This window comes from Dermacentor silvarum, chromosome 7 (assembly GCF_013339745.2).
Source record: "Dermacentor silvarum isolate Dsil-2018 chromosome 7, BIME_Dsil_1.4, whole genome shotgun sequence".
NCBI classification, from domain to species: domain Eukaryota; kingdom Metazoa; phylum Arthropoda; class Arachnida; order Ixodida; family Ixodidae; genus Dermacentor; species Dermacentor silvarum.
Window position 1 is genome coordinate 163,928,899 of NC_051160.1, and position 20,454 is coordinate 163,949,352.

General features: G+C 47.3%; 1 protein-coding gene across 1 annotated transcript in view; it reads left to right on the forward strand.

Annotated features, from left to right (window-relative positions):
* The window catches only part of LOC119458648 (RNA pseudouridylate synthase domain-containing protein 1-like), a 39,249-nt gene extending 31,614 nt beyond the window's left edge, over positions 1–7,635 (forward strand). Inside the window, exon 3 of the mRNA XM_037720508.2 lies at positions 6,374–7,635. Within this exon, the coding sequence (XP_037576436.1) occupies positions 6,374–6,778 (405 nt within the window). The 3' untranslated portion in view covers positions 6,779–7,635. The remainder of the gene's footprint in view (positions 1–6,373) is intronic.
* Positions 7,636–20,454: the final 12,819 nt, after the last annotated feature.

The window sequence follows — 20,454 nt, forward strand, 5'->3', positions numbered from 1 at the left end:
CTATTTTTCTGGTGGTGCGCATGCACTTACCTTGATTTGTACGATATGGTTCTATGATGTCATTTAGCATGCAAATATACAAGGCGTTTCATTTTAGCTGAACCAAATCTTTAAAGATTGCCTGTGGCAGATAGCACAGTTATAATCCTTGATCTAAACTACTCGACGAGGCGGCCATTATTTCCACGAGAAATCAAAACGCCTAATTGTATAATTAACATAATGATGCTAATTAACGTTTTAAATAATTATTTTATGGCACATCTTTCAATCTACGAATTACAGCCGCCGAGTTCGCAAGGCGTATCCACATGGAACGAATTCTCTGGACTAAACCAGTTTCGAGATAATAATTTTCAACGTGTCCGACGAAATCAATCAAATCAAATCAATTTATTGTCCAGTTTACATGCTGGACGGTAATCTTGGACTAAAAGCTACATATGTAGCTTTACGTGACCCAAAAGACCAGGCGGCGCAATAGTACAGCAAACAGTGTGTACAAATGCACAATAATTCACATATATTTCCAGCTGTCGCTGGAATTCCTAATAGACGAAATAGCTATGAACGGAAAGACAAAGAATATTTGCGTCACGTCGAGTTAACAGAATTGGAAAAAGTTTTAACAGAATGCATTTTAAACAACACTACAATAACAATACTAGCTATACACAGGGTTCGCACAGCCCCTTGAAATCCTTGAATATCCTTGATATTGACAGTATAAGTTCAAGGGCCCTTGAAACTACTTGAATACCCGTGGGCTCCTTGTAATCCTTAAAAATCCTGTGGGATTTGTTCCGCTAGAGGAAATTAACGATGTACCTCCGCAAGTCATGCTGATATTTAAGGCCCTTTCGCTTACGAATGCCCATGAAAACAAGCTGTGTTGACTAAAGGGCAACATCAGGAAGTTTCGGTTTTAAATCTCGCAGCCCCTACGTCGTCTGGCAGCTAATATGCATTGGAAATCCAATCCAATGCGAGACATATCGCTCGCTCGGCTTGCGTATAGTGCCTAGAATATACTCTAGTGTGCCGTCCACCGAGAGTCTCCAACGCGGGACGGTGGCGCGGGCAGTGATGCCTGCCGCCGCGGGCCACCAGACGGCGATGCCTGTCGGCACCATGCTAAATCCTGCGGTGTTCGACTCGCGTTCGTTTGCGATGCGTTGATTGCTACGCGTCGATTGCAATGCTTAGTTCATTTCTCGCCTTGCTGCCGCTTTCGTTGCAGTCTTTTCTTATTGTGAGTGGGTTTTTTGCATCTATGTGTGCACTCGTCTGTCTAAAGAAACTTTGAACAGGTCGCGAAACCGCGATTTCCCAGAGACGCGGAAAGAAACGGCTCATCTCATTACCCAGCGCGTCCGCAGACCCCGAATGTATTGCGGATTGGGACAAGAACATAAGAGGCAGATCGCCGGGCAAATGGGGAGACTCGCGTCGTGTCTTGCCTGAAGTCCGCCCATGTCTCAGCATGGTCCGGCACAGTCTCGAAGTGCAGCGCACCAAGCGGCCGGCGGCGGCAGGCATCACACTCGGTGCTACCGCGACACCCGCTCTCGGCACACTAGTATGTGTCTTTTAGGTACTATAGTCGGGCCGTTTGTCGGCCTCGTGCGCGCCATTTCAGTGAATTTTGCGTTTGCGTTGTGTGTTTACTTTGACAAGATGCCAGGCGGGAAGTGCAAGTTTCAGCCTGCGTGGCTGCAACATACGGACTATCGTCACTGGGTGAGACCGGAACCAAGCGATCCTTATCGAGCAATGTGCGCATTATGTCAGAAGACGGTCGACATTGCAACGATGGGGGAATCTGCCTTGAAGAGCCACCAGAAAGGCGAAAGGCGACGGAGTTTCCGTCGAAGAGCCAAAGAAAAAAAAAGCTCTTGAAAGAGAAATTAATGCGAAAATAGTGCTCCTTCCCTAAGTCATGTGAGGAAATAAAATTACGCTAACACTCCTTGAATTCTGCCTTTTTGCATCCTTGAAATCCTTGAAATGTCCTTGAATTTCCAGCCAAATATTGTGTACGAACCCTGTATACAAAACAACGCAACACCAGCTATACAACATAGCATGAGACTGAATTTTACAAGATCAACATTTACTAAGAAAACGAAACAGGATTTACATTATATACTCAGAACCATACACAAAGACAGAATAATCACGTCAGATACATTACAAGAGACCAAAGTGTCAGCTGAGTTCTTTCTTACTGAAATTACTGCCATTTTTGTATCTGTTCAAAGTGAATGGTAGGTAATGTATTAACGACTTATGCTTATAGAGTGTTCTGAAGTATGTAATTGACCATATCTCAGGATTTCTTGTGTTGGCATTAATGCGACGACGCTCTAAGGAGGCTAATTGTTTTATGTAGTTCAAAGCTAATTCTGACATGGATGGCCTAGCTAATGGATGGTCAAAATGCCTAATTGAATATTTAACCTAATTACGTGAATTAACTTTTTAATTAATTATTTAACGGAACATCTTTCAATCTACGAATTATAGCCGCTTAGTTCGCAAGGCGCATCCACTTGGAACGAATTCTCAGGACTGAACTAGTTTCGAGATATTAATTTTCAGAGTGTTCGATGAAATGCATGGGCGTTTCAGTTAAATTTTTGAGGAAAACGCTGTTTTATGCATTGAAGCACAAAAGTAACTGGCCTTAGTGCTAAAATAATGCCATAGTATCGACACTGATAATAGTGCGATCGCAAAAGAGGTAACATGGAAATGGTTTGAGGAGTGGTTCTTTGTATAATTTATTTTTCCTTACGCGAAAATAATGTTCGTTTTTGCGGAAAAGAAAAAAAAATTAGCGTAGCTTGCACTGGCGGTGCAATGCTAAAGAGACAGCGGAGATGATGGGCACCTAGCTAGTCCTGGCTTTTGGGCTAGACTGAGCACTACCAAGTCATCCCCAGCTTTTCCCTGAATTTATTATTGATTGATTATCCATTAGCTATTGATTGGCTATTGATTGTCTATTGCAAGAAATTGGCCACGTACTTGGGATAGGCTAAGCACTACCAAGTTATCCAAATTTATTGATTATTGATCCATTATTGATTAGCTCTTGATTGGCTGTTGATTGGTTATTGTAAGGTATTGGCCGCGTATTTGGGCTAGGCTAAGCACTACCAAGTAATCCCCAGCATTTTCGGGCATTTATTGATTATTGATCGATTATCGACTAGCTATTAATTGGCTATCAATTGCCTATTGATAGGCAATTAGTCTCCACCATTCTTAGCTAGACATATCCAGGCTCAGCTTTGCTAGTTCACAGGTGTATGTGCCATTGCTCTTGGACCCTTTCTGCACTGCTCCCAGGATCGGCCCACATTTTTGGATTCAGTGGACACATTAGGCCCGGCTGAAACAGCTCCGCTGTTAAAAAGGAGAACTTCATCTGTTTTACAATTTTCTTTGATGAGATATAGTCATCTGATAAGATATGCAGTCAAAAGAGCGGTGTGGATCTGAGAACAAACTGGAATGACCGATATTCTAGTTGACATTAAGCGGAAAAAATGGATCTGGGCAGGCCTTGTAAAGCGTAGGATGGATAACCGATGGACCATTAGAGCTACAGAATGGATACCAAGGGAAGGCAAGCGCAGTCCAGGACGGCAGTAAACTAGGTGGGGTGATGAAGTTAGGAAATTCGCAGGCGCAAAGTGGAATCAGCTAGCGCAAGACAGGATTAATTAGAGATCGCAGAGAGAGGCCTTCGTCCTGCAGTGGACATAAATATAGGCTGATGATGATGATGACAGTCATCTCGCACGTGTCACTTCAGCTTGGCACAGAATGCATTGAACCATGCAATGCATAATGGTCGCGTGTGCTCGAAGGCCTACTTAGGCCCTTCAATGAGCGGGCCCGAGTCTGGCCCGGGCCCGTGGCTTCAAGCCCGAGTCCGGCCCGGGCCTGCGGCCTCAAGCCCGAGCCCGGCCCGAGCCCGCTGACAAACGCTTCGGACTGCCCGGCCCGTGGGCTGGGCCGGGCCCGTGCTTTCGGACCGGCCCGGGCCCGTGCAGTGCTCTAGTTTGCAATACAGTTACTCGATACAACAAAGTCGGTAAAATCAGCAATTCGCTTCATTATATCAAAATTTCATTGTATTGAAATTCAACCTTTTATGCAAATAAGAATAATCACCCATCAATTTTTGTTATGGAAAGGGGCCGCAAAATTTTCCAAATTGTCAGGCAACCTCAAGGAGCAAACTTGAATGAAAAAAAGTATGGTTGATCGCTCTTTCATAGGAATCTGTAGAACACGAAAGTGAAACATGTCTTTCTGCTGAGCACGAGGTCGCGGGATCAAATCCTGGCCATTGCGGCCGCATTTCGATGGGGGCGAAATACGAAAACACCCGTGTACTTGGACTTAGGTGCACGTTAAAGAACCCCAGGTGGTCGAAATTTCCGGAGTCCCCCACTATGGCGTGCCTCTTAATCAGATCGTGGTTTTAGCACGTAAAACCTGATAATTTAATTTTTTTTAAACATGTCTTCACAGAAGCTGTTGCATGTTTGCTTTGTGACTCACGATCCGCTGCAGCGAAAGGCGCACGATTTGCGGGCTGGCGACTGTGTTGTAGGTTTGCTTGACGCGCGCGGTCCTGTTGGCAGCGGCGTCCAGCTGCCGAGTCGCGTCAGCGATGGTAAGCGCATTGTGGTCCGACTCCGTAGTGCCTTGGGCAGCCAGTTGAGTTGCGATGCACTCAGTATCAGGAATGCAAGTGCCAGAGTTTGCAGCATGCACTGCGAACGCGCGAAGGCGTGGTGCTTTACGCTGGCGTGTCTCTTGCCAGACCAAAATGAGATTTGCCTGTCGACACCGTTGCATTTCTGCGCCGCTTAGCGCAGCAGTTTTCTTAGTTGGTGCCATCGCGAGTGAAGCAGTAGGCGGCGTGTAAGCACTGCTGATGCATGTTGAAGCTGCACTCCATAGGCGACGAGGCGCCACAGGTTAATGCGACGTAAAACATCCACAGGCTAATCCGACGCGAAAGGCAAACCATGTGCGGAAAGTGCCAACACCAGGCTATACCGCGTTGGAGCCTCTGCTTCGCTGTGACTACCGAAGCGCCCCATGTCTGCACTCATTAGTCTTCACCGCTCCTAGATGGCGGCTCTATCCTTGTAAACAAAACATATTTTACTCGTTGGCGCTGAACGTCACATCCATTGCAGGAAGTTCATCATGGACCCCAGCATAAAACACTTTCGTGTTGAAAAGTCATTAGTTGAATTTGAGAGTCAGCGACAAAAGATACGGTTCCATGTCGTGTCAATGGTATCTTCACATCAGTGGTATGAAGCTGAGCCAGCCACGCTTTCGCGTCTACTCCGCCCCTGTGGCTGATAGTGTCATCTGCAGTGGGATGACGCTATCATGAAAAGTGCCGGCAATGGTGAGCGAATGCGTTTGCCTCTTTCTTCAGTGCGTCTCCTAAACTAGAGATTATGCAGCCTCTAACACTAAATGCGCAAGAAGCAGCGCATGATGCTATGCCATCTCAGCTCGCCTAATCTTTGCACTTGGGCACGTGGGCTCTGTATGCGCTTAGCCACACTGACAGCCGCGCTAAAAAAGAAGACCCCACTCCCCTTCCCCCTCCCCTCTGGCACGCTTGATTGCACTACCGTGAGCTCGCTCACTTTCCCCCCTTTCCCCTTGCTCACGCAGGAAGATGGCGCTCATCGAGTCACCATCTTTCTCGGCTCACCCTAACACGCTTTCACTCACACCTAAAGCATACAGCCCAGGGGCACAATAGGATCTTATCGTACTTGGACTTGATGCGGAACATGACACTACTCCGCTTCGGCAGTTGCTCTTGGTCGTGCAATTTGAGAGGTGCGTCTGCGGAATCTTTCGTTTATTTCTTGGTATTCCTTCGTGGTAGTAGTGAAATTTCGTTATAATGAAATTGTGTATAAACACTCTTCGTTATATGAAGGTTCAGCAAACATATGGCGTTCTACAGAGAAGCTATAAAAAGTTAAATACATTGTTATATCGAGAATTTAGTTATATTAAAGTTGGTTATATCACGGTTTAACGTACAATGTGTCGCTGCATTGCTTCATACATAACGCATTTCTCTGTTGGCAGTATCACTACATTGCTTCAATGCTAATCGCATTAATGTCAACCATGATCGTGAGGTGGGTTCTGCCAGATTTTTTTTAATAAATGGTCAGTGTTTGAATGATGAAACAATTTTCATATCTTTCCCTATGTTTTAGCGTTTCCTGGCTTCCAGTGAAGTAATTTTCAACATTTAAGATTGACAGGTCTCCTTGGTGTACAAATATTTCACCTTTCTCCTTTACAGGTGGTGCTGAAGCCAGTGACTGGTCGGCGACATCAGTTACGATTGCACTGTGCCGCATTGGGCCACCCTGTGGTGGGCGACACCACCTACGGTGATGCAAGGGCTGCCGAGCACAGCCGCATGTACCTGCATGCGTGGCGGCTCCAGCTGCCCACTCAGTTGGCTGTGATTGATGTCAGCACCAGCAGCGAGCACCCATTTTGCCAACACCGGGCGTGGCAGGATTTGCCGTCTCGAGATGGTGACCTCGGTGGCAGTGGCTTCAACAGGACGGTCACCATCAACGATGCTTTTGATCAACTCGAGCGCTCAGCGCTGTTTTTTGCTTGGAAGACGCAATCGCCATGGTGTTGTATCAACGAGACCTGCCAGCCTGAACTCTCATCCAAAGAAGCGAATAGTTGATTGATAAAGCAGCAAAATGAAAAAACTGACGTCGTCTGGAAGTAGCCAAAACTTAATGTTTTCGATCTGTTGGTGTGTCATTTTGTATAACAGTGCCCATGCTTCGGCACCAAATCAACGGACCAAGCCAGATGTTGCGTCTGCTTTCATCGTCATTTTAAATTGAACAGTTTTTCAGTGATTAAGCTGGTCATGTGGAATGTAACGATGGTCGTTTTCTTAATTGAAAGTTTTTCCAACCCAGCACCACAGAGGCGGAATGGGGTGAAAATGGCGCTGAGCAAAACACTGTCACACTCATTAGAATGCTGCTGCAATAAAATTGATGGTGCTTGTTGCAGTGGTGTCGCTAGGGTCAGCGAAACCTGGGCCGATGGCCCGCCGCAACACCCCCCCCTTCGCCTTCTCGTTTCAAGCAACGAAGCACAATTTTATCCTCATGGCTTGCTTCAGCATGGAGTTTATACTGCAGGTAATGAGTAATTATTTTTATGTCCTTTTGAAATCTCCAAAGTACTGAGTGCACCATACAACTCCCAATTCAGCATCACATCACAAGTGCATATTTACGTGTTTATTTTGTATTACTGGCAGAAAAACAGGAGCGCAATTTTTCGTATTTCAAAAAAGAACACTTCTGAAAAAATAAACTGGGCAATAGTTTTCCTTAGCTGAATGTCCAGATTAACAATGTAAAAATAGACAGGTATATAAATACACGAAATGCAAACTTTGGGCATGTAAAAAGACCTGTTGCGATTTGTGCACCCCCCCCCCCCTTTCACTGCGCAGCTGTACCGTCAGCTGTACTGAGACGATCCGCCACCCCAGACCTTCCTTCGCCTCCTATTGACCCTTTTCGCGGAGCAGTTTGCTCTAGAGGAACGAGATGGTGCTTTCGGCGGCGCGCCATACGTTGCCTCAGCGAATGCGCACGAATATGAAACTATTACTGCTTCTGCCCTGCTACTGTGTGATAAGCTGTCGGAAATGCAACTGGGTGTTCGCTAATACACTCTGCCCTATTCATGCTGCAAAATGTGTAACGATAAAGGGAAGACGTGTGCGGTAGTTCGCTGCAAAAAATAGTAATTCGGATATTTGGAATGCAATCAACCTGTGTCGCCGCTGCTACATAAGAATTGCCTGTGTTGCCGCCCTTCGCGATGCGCGGCTTTCCTCAAGGATAAAAAAAGATTATTCATCCGCCTGAGCTGTATAGCTAACCTCCAAAGAAAGGACTTCAACTCCGGAACGTCGGCACTTAAGAGTGAGTACCGCTCGTTACAAAAGGAAGTAGTGCCACTTACTGGCATAGTAAGTTTCTCGCACGTTATCTACACACATCCACCTGTACTCGCACGCAAACCTACGTCCACCCTATCGCCAACGTATCAATAATAAGTGAATAGGCGCTCACTTGAAGCAATGTGCCGAAGCATGAGTGACGGCGACTACACCGACAAGACACGAATGTTGGAAGCTGAACGTTTCGTGACGATACACAGAGTAAGCGAGGGACTAGAGATAATACGTCTTTGCTACGAGCTACCGCAAAGTACAGAACATTTATATTCCAAGCTTTGTGCGTAGCAAGAACAAATCTATCGCAGCAGAGCACACCCGCGAGCGATTACGCTGAAAATAAACAATCAGATAGTGGCCGCACCGAGGAACTTTACTGAGTCAGAAATATGACAAGCTGCTGGTTCAAAATGTTTGCCAAATAAATACCGAAGAGCACACTGATCCTGCTTTAATCCATAAGCAGAAAGTTTCGACAGCTTGGAATACATTTCTAGTCCCGCTTTTAGTAAAAGCACCGTATACGGTGCTCGCGCGCTCTGAAAGCACTTACATGTCCTCTAAAGCTGTGGACAAAACCAAAACAGACGGTGACTGTGTCGTCCACACAGTCACCGTCTACGATATGCGTCGAAACGGAGGTTTGCTGCGCCGCACCGGCGTCACGCACTTGTAAACGCGGAGGCAACGGAGGCGGCTGAGGCAAGCAATGGGCGCGTCACCACGTGATCAAACATGGCAGCGCCCACGGGAGCGCCGCGAAAAGGGTCGTGGGTGCTTGTAAAACATTTTGTTGTTGCGGAACTGCATATACTATGAGAAATTTACAAATAACCATAAAATGTGTGGTTTAGTGGTCTAGAAAGGAAGCTTTCATTCCAGAAGTCTAATCTTGGTTTGCACTTCTGAACAAGCGCAGATGTTACACGGCATTTGCAGTCAGTTGACCCAGTCTGCTGTTTCCTGAAATGATGCCTAGATGACGTAGAAGGCACACAAAAGCGAAACAATAAATTATCTTCACTCGATAAAGTATTCTTTGTAGAATCCATCTGAATTTATTAGGTTGATTGTTGTAATCATTATTGCAAAATATAATGGCATAAAAATTTGGCCGGACCCATCTTGCAATGACTGTTGACGGCAACGCATTTATTGCAATGGGTATATGCCGCTTTTTAATGAACGTCTTTTACACCAACGCTTTAGTGAGCTGTGCCACGAATACACTGTGCCGCTTTTACACGAATCTCTCGCCAACTTGAGTACGTGCCACTGGGAATGCTCAACAATGAGAAAACAGATCCTTTGAATTTCTCAGATGCTGGGTGGAATCGAACCCACGGACTTCTCAAGGACAGAAACCCGACACTGCGCCACAAATGCATGGGGCATGCGCTGCTTTTCACTGAACATCTTTCACGCCAACGCTTTAGCCAGCGCCTCTATTATTGCGATAGCAATTATATGGACACTCAAAAGCAGATTTCTGCCGTCGCCGTCGCCGTGAGGTTCCGTATGACGTCATTTGGCGAAGAAATCGTCGCCGCGCGCCGAACGCTGTATGTGCGAGTGAAAGGGTGCGAGGGGCGCGTCTTTCACGGGGAGTGAACGCACAGCGGAGAACAAACGCGCGTTCTGCGCCGTGCTCGCTTAAGGGATGCAGAAGTAGGCGTCTCTTTTCTCCTTTACAATCACCATATATGTAGAGCAAACGCGCCTTCTTCCGACACGCGAGAGGCCGTGGGGGAGGGAAGGGAGGCGACGTTTAGCTGCGGCACGAAGTGCCTATTTATATCAGAGGCTCCGGCAACAGTCACCAACGCCGCACGCACTTTGAGCGAACGCGGGCAAAACGCCGATGGCGTCGACAACAGTTCTGCGTGTTGCCGATGCTGCTGCATGTCCAAGTTTATACAGCTGATAAAGCTAATATCATTACTCCGTATAGCTCTCTACAAGTTTGCTATCGCAATTGATGCTTCGCCTTTCAGGTGAAACTGCGACAACTTTTTTTTTCATGCAATCGCTCGCTCCGCAATGGGAGCCGTTGGTGCGCCTTAGTTCATTGAGTTGCGCGATGTGACGCTACCCAGAGGGTACAATTAAGGTCCCTCCATAATGTTTAAGGTATCGACATTAATGCCCCTTGATCTTGAAAGTAGCGACACTCTCGCGCGCGCGCTTCTCCCTTCCCCGGGCCGGCGCGGTGCGCACGGCACGCTGAACCCTCCAGTGGCTCGCTGCAGCCGCATTAGAATCGATGCGCGCGCTTGTATATCGGCCTTTTGGAGCGTTGTATGGGAATTTATCCCTTGTGAAAAGGTCGTGACGAAAGTACGCTTCCGATAGAACGTCACGATATTTTTTTTTTTGAGGACGCTTCCATAAATACAAGCGGATCATAATCGTGGCTCTTAAAAAGCTCAAAGAACGTAACCAAGAAGAAATGTTAGTTTACTTTGTGGGTTCTTGGTGTCTCACAGGCGGCCAACCACCGCGGGTTCGAGCTTAGCGAGCCACAGGGCCGCGTCAGCCGTCGCCTCCAGCAGCGCTCGCGCGCGAGCTCAGAGGCCGCACGGGGCTACCGAGCGACGCACGCAAAAACACAGTAAAGCCCTGAGTTGACGGAAACCGTTTACTGAAACCGTCAGCACCAGCACTGCGCAAACGCCCGCACGGAGGGGAGCCAAAGGGGTCCCGCACCAGGGCGAAAAATACAATAACAGGCGCCTATAGCACGTCGCGGCGAGAGCACAGGCTCAAGATGGAACACGCCGCTAGGAAAAGTCCCGGCGGCTATGCTACTTGCTCTGGCGATAACCAATGGGTCAACTCGCGAGAGCACGGGCAATATCCTTCGGCTTAGGCTTTCGGCAAGTGTGGCTCGGCGAGGTACGACCTCGCGCGAGCACTAATGGCACCGCTCGTCGGCTTAGCGTCGGGAAAGGATCAGCACAAAGTACGCGCTCCCCGCACGGGCAAAGGCACCGTGCGCGAGCTCCAGTCCTAGTCACAAAGGTGTCGGCGGACGAGAGGAAAGCATGAACGTACCGTGCGCTGGTCCCGGAGAGAAAGTCCCGAGGCACGCTCCGCCGCTAGCAACCGACAACCGGCCGCGTAGTGACGTCAGCGCCCCGCCCTCACCGCCAACCGCCGCGTGCGCAGCGCCACCGCGGGAACCGGTTAGGCGGCGCGGGCGGAGGAGGCCAGCGGGGAACGATGGCGAGGGATGGCAGAGCAGGCGAAGCCCGCGCAATCATGCCGGCGCAACCCTCAATCCCCACAACTTAAAGTGAATTCGCCCAAAGTAGTGGGCCAAAAGCCTTTGTATCAATGCCACTGTGCAAAATACATGTTCTGTTTGCGAAAGACCCAATAGAGATCTTAACGCATGCTACTGTATTCCTGCACGATGAAACGAGGAGAAATTTAAAAAAAAGGCCGTTTGCTCACACGGAAACTTCTAAGACTATGGCACTTGAATATTAAGTTACAGAATTCAAGATGTAATGTTTATCAGAATTCAGGGAGATTATGAAAAGCGCGTGGCTTGTACTTTATGAGCATCCGTGGATAATTAATACACGCCGATACGTAACTTCGCTTCCGTGCGTATGGCTATTTACTTCACGGCTGCTGCCAAGATATCATTGAGCGGTTGTTAATTGACTTTTTACTTTCGCTTAACCAAGTCACGTTCATAAGCCTATATACAGAAAAGAGGAAAATTTGGTATATTTCAACAAAATAATTCTTATTCGCACTTTTTCCACAATGAAAATCGCTACCAATGTTTTATAACTGATGGCACTGAACTACAGAATGATCTAGGCGGCGCCGAAGGTTGCGGACCGGACCGGTAGGAGGTTCGAAAAAAAGTGCCACGTTAACTACGGCATATATGGCAGATAAACTAATATTCTCCGTATTTTAGCGCTAGCTGTATGTGCGTATTTCTTCGTTAAACCCTGTTCCACATGATGGTCTCATTTCTAACAACCGTGTTTCGCCGTTCATTGTGTTTCATTATGTAATCACGGTACGAGGACGTATATGCTATAATTAAGTATAATATAATTGAAGAGTGCCCTGCGTTTTTTTTTTTGAGCATTTCCTGCGAACTTCGCACCTCTTTGCCGGGAGGTTTCTTTCCTTTGGCGCCGGCCGATCCGAGAACTAATAAGGAACTGTGTTGGGCTTCAATTTTTTCTTTTCATAAGGCAGCAATACGTTCGGCTAAAAGTGATCGTTCGTAAAATGGAGCTGAAACATGTCAGTGATCTCTGAGTATACGCATGGTAAGAAGCAAATTTATTCCATTTGAATTTGTTTGCACTCTTGGAAAGGAAGACTGAGCAAGCATCCACATTTTTATTATACATGTAACTAAAAGGAAACGCCACTTATCTACGTGTGTAGTGTACGTAAACAACAAAAAAGATAGTCGCCGTATGGAAACTCTGTAATGATACAAGCAGCACGCAAATAAAAGCAAAAGAGTTCCTTGGCTTCACAAGTATCAGGCGCAAGGATCACACACACACACACATACACACAGACGCACGCGCACACATACACGCGCACACATGCACGCACGTACATACGCGCGCGCACACACACAATTACAAAAAGGAAGTTACAGGCATTAACGTATAAATTACATACATTTGAAAACTAAAGCGCACGCGAAAGCACAAAGAAAGCTTTGTCACAGCACGAAGAGTCACCAAAAAAGTTCAGCGACTCACTATATGCATAGTTATAGGTGCTCCGTATTGAACTGAACGAACAGTCCGGCTATGCAAAGAGCATTAAAATCTCCATGGAACTTCACCCACAAATATAAGGAAAGCTGTAAGATTCACCTCGCCAAGAACGACGTGCTTAGAAGAGGCGAAATCCTTTCTCCCGATGTTATGGAGCCACGGAACCGGCCAACGATGTTCCGTTCCCGTCGGGGGAAAGAAACTAATACTAGCCCGTTCTGTGACCTACTACTGCATTGAAACGCGCAGCAGCAAGGCATTTCCACGGAGAACCAAGCTGAGATTCCTACGGAAAGACGGAAGACCTGAGGAAACGTTCGGAGCGGCAGTGCGACCACCGCTTGGAAGGCGCATGGCGGGTGGGAGGATCTAAAAGCGCGCGAAAGTTTCGTGCCATTTTCGTGACGTCAGGGTCACCTGACGGGGTAGTATTGCGCGCCGCAGCTAGAGTGTACTAGATAATGGTCGAGTGGGCCGAACGGCGCTCTCACGCTGAGGCGCCGCGTGTGGAAAAATTTTGCGAGGGCGCTGCGAGCGAACTGGATTGGGGCGGAGACGCGCTCCGCGGCATATTCAACGCACTTTCGCTGCGGGCGCCGAGGCCGATTGCGCATAGTACGCTCTTAAAATAGTGCTTTATTTCAACTGCAAATTTATGTTTACACCATCTTGCCAAACATATATATTTGAGGCATGGATTATACAACGCGTCGTCTTCAGTTTTGCTGTCGTTGTCAAGCGCGTCGTCTGCTAGCGAGCGCGCGTTCGCTACGCGGACGCTGGCGGCGCCCAGTTTTTCTCACAGAACGTCTTTGTAGTACATTTGTTTTTATGTTTTAGTTGCTTTGGTGCGCTCATGACTCTTCACGGCGGGTACCAAAGGTAGTTTCAGTCAAGTGAACCTTTGTTTTAACACTGTCTTCTAAAAGCAACTGGCATCTCTGCAACATGAAGCTACGTACGAAAATTTTATTATGATAGCGTGTCATTTTACGCGCGCTTCTTGTCGGTGGATATTGATCAGGAACAATGATCGAAGAAAACAATATTAAAGTGAACTAAACCAGGTTTATTAGCTGCGTGGCGCGAAGAATGACCGATGTATTTCTACGTAATTAAATCAAAGGGTACTGAGAATGGTACAAATGGTACAGTGAGAACTCCCGACCGTGCACGTTTGCATACGAAACACACGTATTAGTGAATACTGCACATAAAACTCTCATTCGCAGAAATATTATTCATAGCAGGCAATTAAAACTATATATATATATATATATATATATATATATATATATATATATATATATATATGATGGTGTTATTGATATGCTGTACGACGCCGAACAGTCGTTTCCGTACGAATGTAACGCATAACAGCACTATTGCAGTCTCAAAGGTGAGTTACCGATGCAAGTGCGGACTGTTATTCCGAATGATTGTGCTGCCGGAGAGTTGTGGCTGTTGCGCAGAGGCGCAGTTCCTGAGAGAATTAACGCAGCTATATAGGGGTGTTAATAAGTCCGGCTAATAAGCTGCTAATAAGCCCTGCTAATAAGTGTAATAAGCTGTCATTGAATATAAATGCCCCGTTTTGGGGTAGCCTGTAAATCTGCTAACTTGATTCAGGCAAGGAAAACTTTTTTTTTTTTGACAGTCTCACCATCTTTGCAATCCATTAAAACTGGGTGCCCCATGTGGTACCACACTTATCTTCTTGAACGAACGCAGCAGATCTACACATACCTGTACGTGTATGTGAGGTATGCCGTTTCTCTAATTGCTTCATTATTGTCGTTATGATAGTGCGTCGAATAACTGAAAGCAGCCGCTTATAATATACAAGCTGCTTAGTTGAGCGGACAGACATTTGGGAATGGCATTACATTTATGTGTGAAATATAGGATAAGTGTAACATGTTTTTCTCGGAAATCAGGCTCGAGAATAATTTATTTTGTTTACACTCCTAGAAAAAAGACGAAGAACGCAGCCACCTGTCTTTTTATTTTTTAGTTCAAACAAATTTGTGGGTTTTACGTGGCAAAACCACGATATGAGTATGAGGTACCCGGTTTAGATTTCCCCACCTGGGGCTTTTTAACGTGCACCTAAATAGAAGTACACGAGTGTTTTCCATTTGTTCCCATCGAATTCCGCGACGGATTGAACCCGCAAGCTCCAGTTTAGCAGCGCAGCGCCGTATATTCACTATACCGGGTGTTCGAAATTAAGGTTTAGGTGATTTTTAAAAATCTCCTGTGGCAGTTAGCACAATTCTCATTGATGAGCTGGGTTATTCGAAGAGGCGGACATTAGTAGCACGAGAATCGAAACACCTATTCACCTTATTAACAAAATTGATTAATGAACTTCTTAGTTAATTACTTTACGACACATATTGCAATTTACGAATTGTAGCCGGTGATGTTGCAAAATGCATCCACTTGAAATTAATTTCCAGAATGACACCAGAATGACACTGACCGCGATAAATGACCCCGTACCAATTACTCCGCATTCTGTTACGCGAGTAAGGCGGAAACTTGAATAGAATGTTGCGCTGCAGTTTTTTTTTTTTTTCAATAACAATGCTTCCCGTAAATCTGAGTACCCGCCGCGGGGGCTCAGTTAGCTAAGGCGTTGCGCTGCTGAGGACGAGGTCGCGGAATCGAATCCTGGCCGCGGCGGCCGCATTTCGATGGAAGCGAAATGCAAGAAGCCCGTGTGCTTGCGTTGTAGTGGACGTTAATGAACCCCAGGTGGTCAAAATTAATCCGGAGCCCTGCACTACGGCGTGCCTTATAATCAGAACTGGTTTTGGCACGTAAAAAACCCCAAAAGAAGAAAGAAATCTGAGTACAAGGTGCCGGATGGGGCAGATATGCTTTACTTGTTTGAAGCGGCAAGCAGGAAGGTTACATATGTTTCTCCGTTTGCGTTCCGCAAGACCTACTGATGGAAAACTGTATGCGGAACAATACACACGAGAGATACATGCTGCTTGAAGAACGAGAAAAATATTTCTTCTCCAAAGGGAACCGTACAATAACATAGTAGAATGAAAGCCGACACTGCGGCCGCAATGCACGGGCAATCACCGAGCGGCATTAAAAAATAAAATGAAGAGAAAGAAAGGCATTTGTTCTTAAGACATATATACATGTCATATTCGATTATGAACACCGTTTGAGAGGTCTGAATGCAAATACCAGCGCGCGAAGTAGTGCGATTGACCCTGCCGAGCAGTATCGCCAGCAGTTTCCAACGGCGCGACCTTGATGCGGCCCAATCCAGTTCGATCGCAGCGCCGCCACAGTATTTTTCCACGTCGGGCGCCTCACTGCAAAGCATGCGCCGCCCCAGCCGCTCGTCCCACTCGACCATATTCTAGTACACTCTACCGCAGCCATTCAACGTGGCGGATGCGCTGGCTCCGCAAAAGAGGCGGAGAAAAAACAATTTGTCGCAGTTTCACCCGAAAGGCGAAGCACCAATTGCGATAGCAAATTAGTAGAGAGCTATACCACGGCCACTGGATAAAAAACAGGTGCGGCCCGTTGCGTCGCGCCGAAACGGCGTCTCGGGCCTAGTTCTCCAAGCGCCCGCTCTGGCGCCACTGCTCGGGTACATCCTTTCACGGAGAAGTGCTTTGACAGCCGCGTTGGTACGCGCGACAGTGACTCTAATGAGGCCGTAAATAACGCGTTTTATAGTTGCACGTTACAGGTTGAATATTGAAGTCGTTATTAGAAGTGCCGATTGCTTCACATATGTGAAAAGGGTGCCCTAGGAGTGCCAATCTTTTGTAGAGTGGGTCTCAATGCTCTCCATGAAAGCTGCCCGCTCGACTCACGTGAAATAAAAAGAAGTGCTCTATTACGAATAATCGGGAGTGGATTTACATGTTTCATCAAGACGAAGCAGTGAGTGATGCAGGCACTAAGGAGGGTGTTTTTTTAGGGGCGAAGCTCCTTAGGGTGTGGGTCTGTCCCTCCTCTGTAGTATGTAGTAGTAGTAGTAGTTTCACCGCCTAAAATTTGTTAGGCGGTGAAAAGCGGTCACCGGTGAAAGATAAACAAGTGCACGTATATATATATATATATATATATATATATATATATATATACAAACGACACAAATGGCCTGACCGAAAGGCTCAACAAAACTATGACTGACATGCTCTCTATGTACGTAGACGTTCAGCACAAAACGTGGGATGAAGTACTTCCCTACGTAACGTTTGCGTACAACACCGCGACGCAAGAGACCACCCGCTTCACGCCATTCTACCTTGTTTACGGTCGTGAAGTTCAGACCATGCTTGAAGCAATGCTTCCATGCGACACCTTTGATGGTCTTGACCAAGACGCCGAGCTCTTCGTGCAGCGAGCCGAGGAAGCACGCCAACTGGCTCGCACGAACATCAAGAAACAGCAGTGCATCGACACACGCCACTACAACCTCCGCCATCGCCAAGTTGAGTACCAACCAGGAGATCGGGTTCTGGTCTGGACTCCTGTCCGCTGCAAAGGCCTATCGGAGAAACTTCTCAGTCGGTACTTCGGACCTTATGAAGTGCTGCGGCGCGTGAGTGACGTCAACTACGAGGTTCTTCCTGACGGCAGCCAACCAACACGACGTCGAAAGACACTACCCGAGATTGTGCACGTTGTGCGGCTGAAACCATACCGCACTCCATAACCACCATAGTTTGTGGACCATGCCATTCCTTTTGTTTTATTTATTTTTGTCGTGGACAATCATTGCCTCAGTGACATTGCCCTGCGTTTTATGACTGCGCGTCAGCCAGCGTTCGTGCGTGCATGTGTCTTCCACGCGTGTACTTCTACGTTCGCCCTGTAGTGTGTGTGCTTCTTTTAGCATCGAGTCGATGCTCTTCCGAGGAGGGAGAATAATGCCACACCTTGCAACATGTGGGACAATATATAATGAACGAGAAGAAAGGGAACCGAGGGGCCCGATTTTTAATAATCATATCATAAGAAGCCAACAAACACTGACACCAAGGACTACATTGGGGAAATTACTTGTACTTACTAATTGACTTATAGAAATGATAAATTAATGGAAATAAAAATGGATGAAAAAACAACTGTCCGCAGGTGGGGAACGAACCCACGTCTTCGCATTTCGCGTGCGATGCTCTCACCATAGAGCTACCGCGGCGCCGTATTCCCTTCCACTTTCTGGGATATTTATGTTTTACAACTAGAACTAACCCTGGGAGTGTTAGCCAGCGCCACCACTCACAAACCTAGGCGGCGGATGTGGAACATCCTTTCTGGCGCAGGAATCACGAGTACGTGATCTTTTTGAGTGAAGGCAACCCACATATGCTACCTACAGGCATCAATGCTGCGGGATTCGAGCCCTCGTTATGTAATGAACGAGAAGAAAAGGAACCCAGGGGCCCGAACCGAGGCGCCCGAAGACGTGGGTTCGTTCCCCACCTGCGGCCAGTTGTTTTTTCATCCAGTTTCATTAATTTATCATTTCTTTAATTCAATTAGTAAGTACAAGTAATTTCCCCTATGTTGTCCTTGGTGCCATGGTTTGTTGGCTTCTGATGATATATATATATATATATATATATATATATATATATATATACATTGTCGCGGCTCACTGGAGACAAGAGCGGAGAAGGGTATTTTATCGAAACAATTAGGACATGCGCTCAGTTCAGGCTCCTTCTTCTCTAGCACCTCGCTCGCACACTCTAGGTCAGTGTCCTCGTCGTCAGCGTGGTTGGGCACATATAGCGTCACGGCATTGTCCCCCTCCAGAAGGAGCATCGTCCCAATGCTCGGCGGGTAGCACCCGGTGTTCAGCGCATGTCATTCAGAAAATAAGGTTTCATGCGCACCACGTGCAGTCTCGGGCATGTCCTGACGGCGCCTCGAGCAGGATGGGCTGTCAGGAATGACTTCATAGTTGACGTCGCTAAGGCGTCGTAGAACCTTGTATCGTCCGAAGTATCGGCGTAGAAGTTTCTCCGCGAGGCCTCGGCGGCGTACGGGAGTCCAAACCCAGACTCTTTGGCCTGGCTGGTAGACGACGCATCGATGATGTTGATTGTAACGTCGGGCATCACAGCCTTGCGGGCTAGTTATGCGAACGCGCGCTAGCAGTCTTGCTTCTTCGGCGCGCTCTGTAAAATCTGCGGCGTCAGTCTCGGAATCACTGGAATCATGAGGCAGCATAGCATCCAGCATTGTAGTAACTTCTCGACCGTGGACAAGACGGAATGGCGTCATTCTTGTTGTTTCTTGCCGAGCCGTATTATAAGGAAAGGAAGGAAGGAAGGAAGGAAAGAGTGGAGGAGGAAAGGCAGGGAGGTTAACCAGTTCAGCACAACCGGTTTGCTACCCTACACATGGGAGCGGGATGAGGGGGAATAAAAGATGGGGAGGAGAGAGAGAGAGAGCACACAGCACAGCACTCACATCGTCAGTCACAGTCCGTCGCTCTTGCGTGGTACGTGACATCACTGTCGCAGCCGCTTGTCCAAGCCCGTTTCTTTTAAAAAGCGAAGTAGGCCCTTCGTCGCCTTCAGCTGCGATGTCTTCTGTTGACGACATGTGAGAATCACTTCAACTGACATTGGTCTGTTGTCAAGGTGCGCTAGAACGGACGCCAGGGACTGTCTCTGAACATTATATTCAAAGTCGCATAGAGAATGTGTTCTAGCGTCTCCTCGCAAAGACAGGCATTGCAAAGAGCGTTGTCGGCCATTCCAATCAGAAATGAATAAGATTTAGTGAATGCCACCCCTAGCCATAAGCGATAAAGCATAGTGGCCTCTCTTCGGCGAAGTCCAGTTGGCATACAGAGATGCATCAAACAGGGCAGGTGGTATTGACGATTGCTCCGGTTGGTCTGGCCGCTTCGTGTGCACCATAGAGAGAGCGTGATCGCCTGTGCAAGCACTCGAAATTATAAGCAAACGTTACGTAGGGTAATATTTGGTCCCAGTTCTTGTGTTCCACATTGACATACATACACAGCATGTCTGCGAGAGTCTTGTTGAGGCGCTCCGTAATTCCATTGTTTTGCGAGTGATAGGCTGTCGTCCTTCTGTGTGCCGTGCCACTGAACATCAGTACAGTTCGCAAACGTTCAGCCGTGAACGTGGTTCCCCTGTCGGTTACGATGACCGCTGGAGCACCGTGCCTCAGGACGACGTTTTCAATGAAGAACTGTGCGGCCTCGGCTGCCGTGCTGCTTGGAAGTGCCTTGGTTTCCACATATCACGTGAGGTAATCTGTCGCAACTATTGTCCACTTATTTCCGGCAGCAGATATTGGTAATGGGCCGAAAAGGTCCATCCCAATTTTTGCAAACGGTGTTTCCGGCACTGGAACGTGATGTAATAGTCCGGCAGGTTTTGTAGGTGGCACTTTTCGACGCTGACAGTCAAGGCACGTTCGAACGTAGTGCTTCACCTGTGCTGCGAGCCGTGGCCAGTAGTACTTCTCTTTGATCCGTGCTAATGTTGTTGTGTAGCCTAGATGGCCTGATGTAGCTTCATCGAGACAGGCTTGGAAGATTTCATTGGGCAGAGTTTTTGGGACGACTAG